At 39.6% G+C, this 13,703-nt stretch overlaps 1 protein-coding gene across 1 annotated transcript in view; it reads left to right on the forward strand.

Annotated features, from left to right (window-relative positions):
• LOC132396748 (centromere protein C-like) overlaps positions 1–13,703 on the forward strand; it is a 106,931-nt gene that overhangs the window by 79,059 nt on the left and 14,169 nt on the right. The window contains exons 12-13 of the mRNA XM_059974606.1: positions 6,704–7,748; positions 7,958–8,046. Of these exons, the coding sequence (XP_059830589.1) occupies positions 6,704–7,748; positions 7,958–8,046 (1,134 nt within the window). The remainder of the gene's footprint in view (positions 1–6,703; positions 7,749–7,957; positions 8,047–13,703) is intronic.

The following is a 13,703-nucleotide window of genomic DNA, read 5'->3' on the forward strand; positions in this document are numbered from 1 at the left end:
TAGGCTGTGAAGTCAGCCTCTCCCTTCTGAATTACCTACACCAACTTCCCTGTACACACCGCCGACTGTAGATGGGAGCGAACAAACTATCAGTGTCGTAGAAAATTGAAGGGATTTTTTAATCCTAAAGACGGTTCAGTGTGGTAATATTTGAAGAGGAGGTGTGAGATGAAAAAGGAGGAATCTAGGCCTAGGCTTATGGACAATTCTAATATAGTTAATTATGAAGAATTGCAATCTTCTGAGTCATTTCACTGTATTAGTGCAACAGTGGACACAAAAAGTCTGTATTTTTTTATTACAAAACTGTTTAAGTTTATATACACACCAAATACACAAAGCACAAACATTAAGTATTTACAAAACTGAGTAAGTTCAAACGAAAATACAATTACCGCTGTCTATAAAACAGTCAATTCCCTCGGATCCATTGCTTTTAGAAATCTCCCACTGTACCCACTGTGACTGTGTGGGTCCCCCTCCAAGGACAGCCGGGCACAAACATATCCTTGGAAGAGGAGTAGGCAGTCAGTCCACCGCCTAAACCTGTGAATGGCCATCTTAGCCAGGCCCAGGAGCAAGCCCACCAGTGGATCCTCCTCACTCCTGCCTCCTTCTGTACTGAGTGCCCATACATAAGGAGTGTGGGGCTGAAGTGCAGCCAGAACCTGAGGAGCAGCCCTTTCATATACTTAAACAGGGGCTGCAAACTCTCATATTCCATATAAGAGTGGTGTACTGTCTCCTTCCAGCAACAGATTGGACAAGTGGACGGGGTGTCAGTGAAACTACTTAAAAACCTGTTGCATGGTGCTGCCCTATGCAACACTTTCCACGCCAGGTCCCCATTGTATATCGGAAGGACCCCTGGATAAAGAGATTTCTGCTGTGGACCTCCTCCACTGCCAAATAGTAAAACAGGCTGCCAAGGTAAGGAAGTGAAAGGTGTACACAGCAGCCTGTACAAGAAATGATATGGAGCATCATGGAAGGGCAAGGCAGGCATCCCTGTGAGATGTACCAAATGTAGGGCTCTCTCCCACGTGGTATCCGCCTGGGTCGAACAGGCAATTCCGGTCAATCAGGTGATGGTGCAGCCGGATCTTTTCCACTTCCCTGAGCCCCTTCATAGTGAGAGCACCAACCCCTACCGGCATGGGAGCACCCTGTCTGGATAAGACTCCATACCCTCAACAGCTTTCGGTAAGAGCATGACAGTTCCCTCAAAGTGGTGCAGCTGATGCTGTCCGCTGGAAGCCGTATGCCCTCGTGCAGGTAGTGTCCCCAGTGGCGAAAGTGTGCTGTCAGCACATGCCATTTCTGAGAGTGGTCACTTCCAATCATTGAGGACCGACTGCTCTCTGTGACTCAGTTCCATAGCAGAAATCCTATGCTTCCTGTTGCCCCAGAAGTCCACCAGCTTATTCTGGGTCCTGGAGACAAAAGCTGTGGGTGGGACTGAAATAATCAGCTGGTACCATATCTTTACAATGAAAGCTGCTTATCAATGGGTTTTACTTGGACTGGTGATCCAAGTTGTCCCATTCTATTGTGCCTAGCCTATGGCAAACAACTTAGAAATGTAGCAATGGCTCCAGCAAAATTGAAAAGATACTTATCTATAAATCACAGCCATATGACATGTATGATTATTCTAAATGACTATTGAAATCTCAAAACAAACAGATTAAAGCTTATGAAAATAAAGTCACAGACAGTAAAAAGCCTTGGGAAGCAAGTAAATGAGTAGCTTCAAGACCAGTTCACTTGAGAATGTTAAAAAGCTGTGTGAAAACCTAGACAAAAAGCGCACCAATCTCCTACACACAGAAATCCAGTGGCTTAACAAGGGAAGAGTTCTCAAAAGATGTTTGAGCTGAAAGGTGAATTGCAGGAGTACTTTAAAGACTATAGTAGGCCAGATTTTGCTAAGTGCTTCGAAGATGAAGAATCCATGCAAAAATTAGTCAACTTAACAGACATTTTTCATCATATGAGCCAGTTTAACAAGTCTCTGCAAGGCCCTGGAGAAAATGTTTTGACTTCAAGTAACAAGATTCCTGGATTTAAAAGGAAACTGAATCTTTGGAAAAAGTGTGCTGCAAAAGGAAATCTTGAAATTTTTCCACTGCTGTTTGGGCTTGAGAGAGAGCATGAATATCAGAAGGTCTTGAGTCTTATTGAAAACCAACTGGAAGAACTGCAGAACAAAATTGAACAGTATTTTTCCCCCCTTTCAACACGAGTGTATGACTGGGTGAGGGATCCTTTATCTGAATCTTCTGTTTGGCCTGAAAACTTTGAGAGACGAGGAAGAACTTTGTGAGCTGCATGCTGATCGTGTACTCAAGATGAGACTACTGACCTGGACAAGTTCTGGATTTCTGTGAGAGAAGTGTATCCTGCCATTCATAGGAAAGCAATGAACATGTTGCTGCAGCTTTCAACTTCTTACATGTGTGAGCAAGCTTTTTCTTGTTTAACAAGCATCAGGAACAGAGACAGAAATCGTTTCATTCCATTTGAAGGTGAAATCCGTGTGGGCTTACCTCGTTCGACCCAGAATTGAGAAATTTATTATGTTTGCCTTATGTGTTTTTATAATTTATAAAAAGGAAAGAGTAATTTCAAGAAAGGTAAGCTAAGCTTATCAACATTTTTTTAAAGAAAGGTAGGCTGAAAATTCATTCTCTAGTCAAAAGAGCATTGACAGTTGTTTTTGGATTCTTATATCCACAATTTACTAATCATGCTAATGTGCCGTGAGTTCTAGATATAATAATTTTTATGCAGGGGTTCCCTGAGCCCTGAAAATTATTTCAAGAGTTCCTCCAGAGCAAAAAAGTTTGAGAAAGGCTGTACAATCGGCCCTCCTTATCCGCTGATTCCTCATGCACGGATTCAACCAACCGCAGATCGGGAAAGCCCAGAAGTTCTCTCTCCAGCACTCATTGTTTGAGCATGTACAGACTATTTTTTTCTTGTCATTATTCCCTAAACAATGCAGTGTTGCAACTATTTACATAGCATTTACATTGTATTAGGTATTATAAGTAATCTAGAAATGACTTATAAGTACAGGCAGTCCTCGGGTTATGAATGAGTACCGTTTCTGAGTCTGTCTGTCAGATTTGAAGTTGGAACAAGTATATCCGGTATTATTTAGCATCAGTTAGTCAAACGTTTTTCTTAGTATATAGTACATATTTTACCTTTCTATGCATATAAAACACTTAAGAAATGTATGTATTTCAATAATTAAACCACTGCATTGCTCAGTAATAATTGTAGCTTTCATCAGGGCAGGGCCTTTCACATGCTCCATTAAAATTGTTCCAATAGTTGACCAACTGTAGCCTAACGCTTTTCCACTGACCGATGGCGTTTCACCTTTTTCTGATCACTTTATTACTTCCATTTTTCTTCCACAATTTCTTACCCCAAGCTATCAGACTCCTCAATACCCGAAGCCTGGACTGACACCTTGCCCTATTGTCCTGTTTATTATTTATTGTAATGCCTGCACTGTTTTTGTGCACTTTATGCGCTTCTGTGTAGGTCTGTAGTCTAGTGTAGCTTTCTCTGTGTTGTTTTTTTTTAATGTAGTTCAGTCTAGTTTTTGTACTGTCATGTAACACCATGGTCCTGAAAAACATTCTAATCTTTACTATGTACTGTACCAGCAGTTATGATCAAAATGACAATAAAAGTGACTTGACTTTATTTTCAATTGTGATCGTGATTATTTTCATGAACAGAAACACTGCGGATTCAGAGCTGTACCACCAGGTCCTAATGCCCACCGCATTGAGACAGGTTAAATTAGGTCTGGGGTTCTGCTGGGTCCTAAAGACCACTGTACTGAGACAGGTTAAATAAGAGACTTGAGCATCCACGTTTTTTGGTACTCGGGTCCAATCCCCCGCGAAAAAGGAGGGCTGACTGTAATTAAAATGCTACTTCCAAATATGCTATCTAATAATACTAAAAATAAATGAATGTGAGCATATTTTAATAGGAGTTCAAATAAGAAAAACAAACAAAATCCTTCGACTTAGTTTGGTAATTTGTTTGAAAACAATTTGTAAATCACACTTTCGTAAAGTTGATAGGCACTCTGCCACTCAGCAAGCAATCGACCTGTCAATCACATAGAAACTTGGTGATCATTTTACTTGTTTCCTGTTGGTGCAAGGTGTTCATTTCTGATGGTCAGTAGACATAAGTAAAACTGTTTGAGTGATGCGGTTAATCAATCAGGATTTATACATTCCCAATTTGTACGCCATCTGCAAAACATCCTAATGCATATGTTAAACATTACTTTCGACCGAATTCAGTTAGAAAATCCAATTCGCTGCGACTGTGCTGTTTGCCAGAATCTAGGATTCTGAAACCAACTTGTGTCAATTGACAAGCACGGCTTCTGCCCAAAAGCTCAGTTTCTTCAAGTAGTCCTGGTAGTTTAAGTAATTGTTTTCCTAATAGATTAGCAGATTAGATGGAAATTCAAAAGCTGAGTAATGGATATTTTGCATCTAGTGAAGGACATGTAAAATGCATGGTTTTTTGCTTGAATTATGCTGCTGGAAATTAGGTGTACCCTGACACTGAAACTGAATTACTCGTGTATTTGCATGACAACTGGTTGATTTATTTTTGGGTGGGGTATATTTGTACGTGTTTGAGAATTAAGTCATGTGTTTTACAATATCTCCACAAGCCTTTGTTGAACCTCGTGTTAATTCGAAACCTCCAGTACCTGCCAAATTTCTTGATACGGTAATGCCAAACAACAGAGGGTGGAATATTAAGTCCTAGGGTCTGTTGTGAACTGTAATTTTTTCAAAGATTCTGCACTCTTGAGGAATAACAACATTTTATGGTACTCTGTTAAAAAACTTATGTGAGGCTTTTATTCCCCTCCAAGTTGTTGCTCGTTAAAGCTTTAAAATTAATGTTGAATGAGTCATTTAAGTTTGGAGTTCCTACATGATCAATGCATCTGATTAACACATTGGTATTTTAGCAATCTTTTACAAATGCTAAATATAGCTAATGCCCCACTCCAGTATTAATTAGTGATGACATTTATTGTGAATAGCTGTTAATAGCATTGCTCAAAGGCATTCTGTAAGAGTGGGGGAAGCCTCATGTATTACATAAAGACTAAGCACAGACTTCCTGGACTAAAATACCTGTTTCTGTGATTTAAATTCCATGTAATTTATCACATAACAACAAATTTCTGGAAAAATAAGTCAACTTACAAATTTGCAAACAGAAAGCATAAGAAATAAAGGCACAAATAGGCTTCTCTGCAGTTTAGCATGATCATGGCTGATGTTATATCTCACTGTCATATTAGCCCTATCACATTATCTATTTATTAATACTGTATATAACATTTTAAAAAATATTAATCTCCTGAGATGTTGCACTTCATTGTCTAATGCCTTCATTGTTTGGTTTGTATAATTTTAGGGTCTCTTATTTTGAGTTGAACTAAATCAGTTTCAATCTTTTAGCTGAAGTTCTATCATTTTATGATCATTGTAAAAGCACCCTTCATTTCTTGAGTTCTTCCATACAATTGCTGTTAATTTGGTTCGCCTGGATTTTAAATATGTATATATATACAGTAAGTCCTTTAAGACTATGTTATCTTTGTTGCATCCCATTTTAATTTTTTTATTTATACTATTCCCCATATTGTTAATACTGTTTCAAGGTTTATAGTTAACTCCAACTATGCTTACTTCCTTTTGATGTTGTTCTTACATACAAATTATTTTATTTCTTGATTTTCTGAGCAAAGATCCTTTATCTCCATTGCCTTTATTTCGTTCTTTAATATCAAGGCTGCTTCATTCCTTTCACAAACAAAGGAAAATTTTCAGGTGCTGGAAAGTCAAGGAAAACACACAATGCTGGAGTAAGTCAGGGCAGGAAGCATCTATGGAGAAAAGTAGAATCAATGTTTCCGGTAGAGACCCTTCAGTCCTGCTGAAAGGTCTCGGCCTAAAACATCGACTAGTTTTTTCCATAGATGCTGCCTGGCCTGCTGAGTTCCTCCAGCACTTTGTGTGTGTTGCTTCATTCCTTTTTCCTTTTTGCCAATCTTCTGTTCCAAACCTTGGTTATTTTGCAACCTTGTCTCAAAAATAGCTCTGAGATTATAATGGTTAATTTCTAATTGTGCCATTATTGCCCTGACTACCACACACATTCCAAGTCATCAGTTTTATATTTTTAACATTTGTCTCTGCTCTTGGTTTAACTTATCACTGGTACTCTGTCACTACCTCACAGAGCATTGGTTCTTGGTCCTGCAATCTGAATGTTTATAGGTACAAACTCCATTTTAAGAGAGACATTTCTTTGGGCTATGAACCCTACTGGTGGTCCTGCAGCAAAGAATTACCCACAGCTCATTGTGGAGGGCTGCCAGGAGTAAGTAGTAGGACAGTTTTTTTTGTTGAAGATGATAATTTCTGATGTATATTTTGCCTAACCCTTTTCAGTCCATGTTGGATAATAGATAAGTACTCAAATTGAGTTTATTTTCTATTACAATAGAGAAAACAACTTAAAAGATAAATTTTCAATAAGCACTTTGAACATCCTGAGATGAAATTGGTACAAAGACGGCAATTCTTGCTCTTTAATGTTATTTTCATTAATTATTGTTATTTTATTTCAGTTAACAAAGAAATGGCAAAGAAGGGAACTCAGCCAATGAAACATGGCTCTTCCAAGAAAAGTCTTCCTTCTTACCATGAACCTGAAGAGAACCCTACACAAGATAATGCTTTCAATGTACATTTAAGGAGCCGACGCCTTATCAGACCACCATCAAAGTGGTGGGTGGTACAGCATTCTGACAATGATTTGCAAACAGAGTTGAACACAAATTACTCACCAGAACGGGAGGCTAATTTACAAGGAAGGTCGGCGACGTTAAAGTTTGCAAAGTCACAAATGAAGAAAAAGATGGTTATGAAAACACCTTCATTTGCTCAATTGGATACAGAAGAACATATTTCAGAGGAATACACCTCTGAGAAGGATGTTTCTGAAGATGTTTATTATCCAGATAGTCCACCGGGAGATCATGTTCATAATATATCAAATAAGAAGCAAGGTAGAAAGCAAAAGTACACTTCAGCCTCAACCAAACCAAAAAAACGATTGTTTTCAGAGGCCGAAGAAGAAAAGGCCAAATCCTCTGATAGGCACCAGCGCAAAAAGCAAAAATTCCTTCAGAAACAAAAAGTTCATGATATCAATGTACATGATAAAACTGGAATGGAACAAAATGAGAATTCTGATGAACTTACAGACTCTGCTCATGTTTCTCCAACTTCAAGGGAAACTAAGCACCTTACCTCTTTATCATCAAAACCAACTAAACAAAAACCCTTCCAAAAATCTTTAGAATCTTTCAGCACTACTTCTGTTGTGAAGATTCCACAAAAACCTGCTCATGAATCTCCAGAAACTATCAGTGTTTCCTCAGGGGCCATAATGAGTCCCAGAAAGTCCAATACTAGACTGGCTAATCAACCTTGTATGAGTCCACAGGTTTCTTCATTTACTCCACATGGTGTTGCAGTGAGCACAGGAAGATATCAAAATAAGACCATTCCTTCTCAAAAGACATTAGACGAGAATGAGGAGGGTGATGAATGCACTACCCCTCTAAAAGGGAAGAGAACTTTAGAGCGAGGACAGCTCTGTAGCGAATTGTAAGTAGGCAAACCCTTTCAAGGACTTCAATGTTATAATGAATACAGCTTAATTGTCCAACTTATTCAACATTTCTTTAGCTGTTAAAGGAATGAAGGCAGAATGCCTGAGAGCTACAAAATGTTATTAATCCATCTTGTGTTAAAACAGATTTCAGTCTGTTCATAATTTTAGAAGTTTCAAATTGTATATTTTTCTTTACTTTTAGGCCTGTTTTTAATAAGAGTGGCCCAGGGCCCACTGTGAACTATCAAGAATCATCAGATGCAGGAGAAAGTAGACATATTGAGCATGAAGGTATGATAGTTAAAAGTTGAAATATGCTGAGGAAAATATGGTTTAATGTAACTTAAAAGAATCCTTTCAAAGAAATTTGTTACCAATGTTACATTTTTCTTTAAGTAATTATTTTCCGGCTCTGCGCCAAAATATTAAATCTTTGTATCTGAATGTGAAGACATCGTCCTCTTCCCCAGGCCTTTGTACATTTCAGTCCTTTATCACCAGGTTTCTTTAACCTTTCCCACCTACTATTACTCACATATTTCTCCAAATCCATTAGCCCATCACATCTCCGGATTTAGTCCAATTGTTCCTTGTACTATGTTATTGCTATTGTAATGAAATGATCTGTATGGATGACATGACAGTTTTTCTGCTGACCTTGGTACATGTGTCAATAATAAAGCAGTTTACCAATTTAAATCTACTTTTCTTTCCTATCAGATTCCATCATCTACAACCCTTTGATGGCCTCACTTGTCACCTCCCAGTCTGTTGCTGTTTCTACCCTTCCCTCTTCATGGAGTGATGAGTTAAGACTTTGGTTCATAGAGGCTTTGACGAGAAGAGGCGGAGGCTGCACATAGATTTTTTTCATTAAATGTTTCTTTCTTTTGTATTGTGCAGTTAGTGAGGATGCGAGGCAGGACAGCGGAATGCTCTTCTTGTGTGATGTGGGAAGGCAGGGAGACCTCATGAGGACTACAGCTGCAAGAGGTGCATCCAGCTGCAGTTTCTTAGAGACCATGTTAAGGAATTGGAGCTGGATGAACTCTGGATCATTTGGAAGGCTGAGGGGATTGTTCGATAGGACATACAGGGAGGTAGTTACACCCAAGGTGTGGGACAAAGGTAACTCAGTGACCATCAGGAGAGGAAAGGGGATAGGCAGCCTTGAAGAGTACCCCTGTGGCCGTTCCCCTGAACAATAGACATATCACTTTGGATACCATTGTGGATTGGGTGGGATGACCTAGCAGAGGAAAGCCACAGCAGTCAGGTCTCTGGCATTTTTGGTTTCTGTGGCTCAGGAGGGAAGGGAGAAGAAGAGATGAGCGATAGTGATAGGGGATTCAGTGGTTGGGGGAGCAGCCAAGAGATTCTATGGCCAAGAACAAGATTTCCCTGGATGGTGTGTTGCCTCCCGATTGTTAAGGTCAGGGACATCTTGGATGACTCCACATAATTTTTAAGTGGGAGGGTAAGGTTGTGGTCCATGTCGATACAAATGACATAGGTAAGGAGAATGATGATATCCTGCAAAGTGAGTTCAGGGAGTTAAGTGCTGAAAGTCTAAAGGCAAGGACCTCCAAGGTTGTGATCTTAAGATCGCAACCCATGCCATGTTCTAGTGATGCCAGAAGTAGTCAGATAATCCATTTAAAAGTATGGCTAAGGAGATGGTGCAGGAGGGAGGCTAAAGAGATCATTGAGCTCTCTTCCAAGGAAGTTGGCAGCTGTACATGCGGGGTGGCTTGTACCTGAACTGGAAGGGGTCTGATATTCTTGCAGGAAGATTGGCTTGTGCTGCATGGGGTTGAGGGGGTTTATACTAGAGTTGCTGGGGAATGGGAACCAGAGTGCCAAAGCATATAGTGGTGTGGTTGTGGGAAAAGATGGTGTTAAGCCTAAGACTAAGTCAGGAATTGAATGATTGCACATAGTGGGACAATTTCCCTGACTAATAATGTTACCCCCTCCCCCTTTAATCCCTCCTGTTCTATCACATCTGAAACAACAGAACCCTAGAGCACCTGGAGGAAACCCACATGGTCATGGTCACGGTCACGTGGTATAAACTTCTTACAGGCAGGGTGGGAATTGAACACAGGTCGCTGGTACTGTAAAGGGTTGTGCTATCCATCATGCTACTGTGTTGCCCTTGAAGACCAGTCATTTTCTTACAGTTTACCTGCAACTGAGTGAACAAAAATAATGCACTTTTTTTTGTATAAACCACATTCAGCACAATGTTCTTGTGAACCTTTAAAACCATTGTGCAAAAATTTGACTCTACCTCAAAAATTGGCTATAGCTCCACCTCTGTCAGTTTCTTTTGCTTTTTGGAGGTCTCCTAGTAAGTAATGAACTGCTCAGTGGTGAGGTTCTTAGAGTGGTGAGCAGGTCTTGTGTTGATAAATTGGGAGGCAGAATAAGCTTTATTCACAAAATAATTGGAAAAAGAACCTGGCAAACTACAGTCAAATCTGTCAAAATTTGAAATGTTTCTGAATGTCCAAATCTAGAAAAGGCTAGTCAAGCACTTTTGATGAATTTTGCTAATTGAATATTAAGAATATGAACACATTACAGAAAACAAACTAACACATTTAATTAAAAAGTGTTATCTGACATCTTGTAGGAACTCCGTGCCGGGCAGCATCTATGGAAAAGAGTAAAACAGTTGATGTTCTGAGCCAAGATGCTTCATCATTCCTGATGAAAGGCCTCAGCCCAAAACGTTGACCGTTTACTCTTTTTCATAGATGCTGCCTGGCCCGCTGAGTTCCTCCAGCACTTTGTGTGTGTTGCTTTGGGTTTCCAGCATCAGCATGTTTTCTTGTGTTTGTGTTATCTAATATCTTTATATTTTTAGCTATTTCTCTATTCAGATTAGTAAATGCATGTGCTTTGCTAGTAGAAACATAGAAAACCTACAGCAGAATACAGGCCCATCGGCCCACAAAACTGTGCCGGACATGTCCTTACTCAGAACTACCTAGGCTTACCCAAAGCCCTCTATTTTTCAAAGCTACATGTACCTATCCAGGAGTCTCTTAAACGATCCTGTTGTTTCCTCCTCCACTGTCGCCACCGGCAGTCCACTCCATACACTCACTACTCTCTGCGTTTAAAAAAAAAAATTACCCCTGACATCTCCTCTGTACCTGCATCCAAGCACCTTAAAACTATGCCCTCTCGTGCTAGCCATTTCAGCCCTGGAAAAAAGCCTCTGACTATCCACACGACCAATGTCTCTCATTATCTTGTACACTTCTAACAGGTCACCTCTCATCCTCCGTTGCTCCAAGGAGAAAAGGCCAAGTTCACTCAGCCTATTCTCATAAGGCATGCTCCCAATCCAGGCAATATCCTTGTAAATCTCCTCTGCACCCTTTCTGTAGTTTCCACATCCTTCCTGTAGTTTCCACATCCTTCCTGTAGTGAGATGACCAGAATTGAGCACAGCACTCCAAGTGGGGTCTGACCAGGGTCTTATATAGCTGCAACATTACCTCTCCGCTCTTGAACTCAATCCCATGGCTGATGAAGGCCAATGCATCATATGCCTTCTTAACCGCAGAGTCAACCTGTGCAGCAGCTTTGAGTGTCCTTTGGACTCGGGACCCCAAGATCCCTCTGATCATCTATGCTACCAAGAGTCTTACCATTAATGTTGTATTCTGCCATCATATTTGACCTACCAGCATGAACCACCTCACACTTATCTGGGTTGAACTCCATTTGCCACTTCTCAGCCCAGTTTTACATCCTATCGATGTCCTGCTGTAATCTCTGACAGCCATCCACACTATCCACAACACCCCCAACTTTTGAGTCATCAGCAAATTTACTATTGATAGAGAAGTTCAATGCAAAAATTGGGAGTTTATGCTTCAGTTATATAAGATATTAGGAGATGACATCTGGAATGCTGTGTAGTGTTGAACAAGGATGTTAGTTGAACAGAAAGTTTGCTAGTCTTTAATACGTGGAATGATTTAGTTGTTATAAGGATAGGGAAGGTGAGGTTTGTACCTGCTGGTATTTGGAAAAGTGGAACTGAATTGATGGTCATGTGTAAGATGTGGAGAGGATATTTCCTGTTTTGGGAGAATCTGAAGTTAGCGTTTTACTGTTTTATTTTCTTCAGCAGTCTTGAATCATTGAAATTCTTTTTCTTGAAGGCCAATATTAATAGTATGTTTAAATATTTTTAATGTAATTTTTAAGGCTTCTTTTTTGAGCAAACAAGTGAAAGGTTACTGTGGAAGAAGGAATTCAGAGTTGAGGTGGCTGTCAGATCAGCCATAATGTTATTAAATAACCAGCCAGGGTCTTAATTCTGTGGTTGTACCTTATTTATCATTGCTAATGTTGGGGAATCAGTTTTTGAATCCTGAGCCAGATATAGGTGTTTTTCCTTAATTTTTGTTTTTAACTCTTTAAGTAATTTAAAGGTGTTTAGTGGTATTTTGTTGATTTTTCAATAATATTTTAATTGTTTTATTTCAATTTAATAGTTTTGAAATCTTAAGCACAAACTTCTTAGCCCATTACCCCTACTGGGGCATAGGATGCCAACAGTAACTCTCCAGCATCCTTTGTCCTTGGCCACTCTTTCAAGTTGTATCTAAGTATCGCCCATTTTCAAATCTCTCCTCTCCCTGGGGTGTGTCTTTGAAGCTTCTGTTGGTGTTTCTGTAGCTCTTTTTTTTTGCAGGATGGGTTTGCTAGTCCTAGGCCCAATTAAGCACATACAGAGATTCTGAAAACATAAGAGAGCTTTAATGGACAACAAAGCCTGGGGCAAGTCTTTGGAGGTTTCCAGTAAGATTTTGTGTGCAGATCTTGTTCTGGTTTCCTGTGCCACTCTGAGTATGTTGTTTGAAGCCTTGTTGTCTCTCAGGGTTTGTAGTTTGACACTGAGACTTTCCAGACAGTGAAATCAGCTTTCCAGAAAATAAGGTGTTCAAGTGGCAAGTCTGGTGGAATAGGAAATTCCAACCCATTGAATACTGTGTTGCTGCTGCTGTATTTAGACCCCCTTCTAACTTTGTCATATAATCTTCTGGAAGAACCTACCCCAGCATTATGAAAATTTGACCCATAAACCATCACGCGAACTAATCCCACGTGCCTCCATTCCCTGCCTATTCATGTGCCTGACTAAATGTCTCTTAAGCCTTGCTACCGCAACTTCCCCTGGTTGTGCATTCCAGGCAACTAACTAACACTCTGAATATATTAATAAAAACACTTGCTATGTAAATTTTCTTTAAATGTCTCCCCCCTCACCTTAAATCTCTGCCCTATAGTGTTAGACTTTTCCATCCTGAGTAAAAGACTACCCTATGTATACCTGTCATAGTTCCACATACTTCTATACAAACACACCAAAAGCAAACAATCCAGGATTGTCCAACCTACTCTTTTATCTGATATTCTCCAATCCGGCAAGATCCTGGTGAATGTCATCTGTAACCTTTCCAAAGCCTTTCTGTAATGTGGTGAGAAGAACTGCACACTATGCTCCAAATGTAGCCTAACCAGGATTCAAGTCTGGGCGTGGATTACTACATGAGTTAACTTAGCAGTTGCTGAAGCATTCTGAGCTAAGATCAGTATATGCTGTTCTGTTTTGAGTGGGCACAATTAAGAATAAGTACAAATAACATGGTAGTTCCGTATCAATCTTTTCCTTTGAACTGGAAATACAATTCTTAGTCTTTCTAAGTACTATAGGGCAAGTATATTAATGATGTTCAATTTTACTGTCATATTGACTAACTTTCTAACTGGTTGCTTCTTCATCTTTTGATTTTATTCTGAAAGTATGCAAAATTTGTATATTTTTTTCTTCTATATTGTTCAAGGAGGATCAATTTTTTTGACGTTATTTCTTTTTGCGAGTAGTTTGAATTCTGCTTTAAACAGATCACAAAATTGAG

Source organism: Hypanus sabinus, chromosome 7 (assembly GCF_030144855.1).
Source record: "Hypanus sabinus isolate sHypSab1 chromosome 7, sHypSab1.hap1, whole genome shotgun sequence".
In the NCBI taxonomy this organism is placed as follows: Eukaryota; Metazoa; Chordata; class Chondrichthyes; order Myliobatiformes; family Dasyatidae; genus Hypanus; species Hypanus sabinus.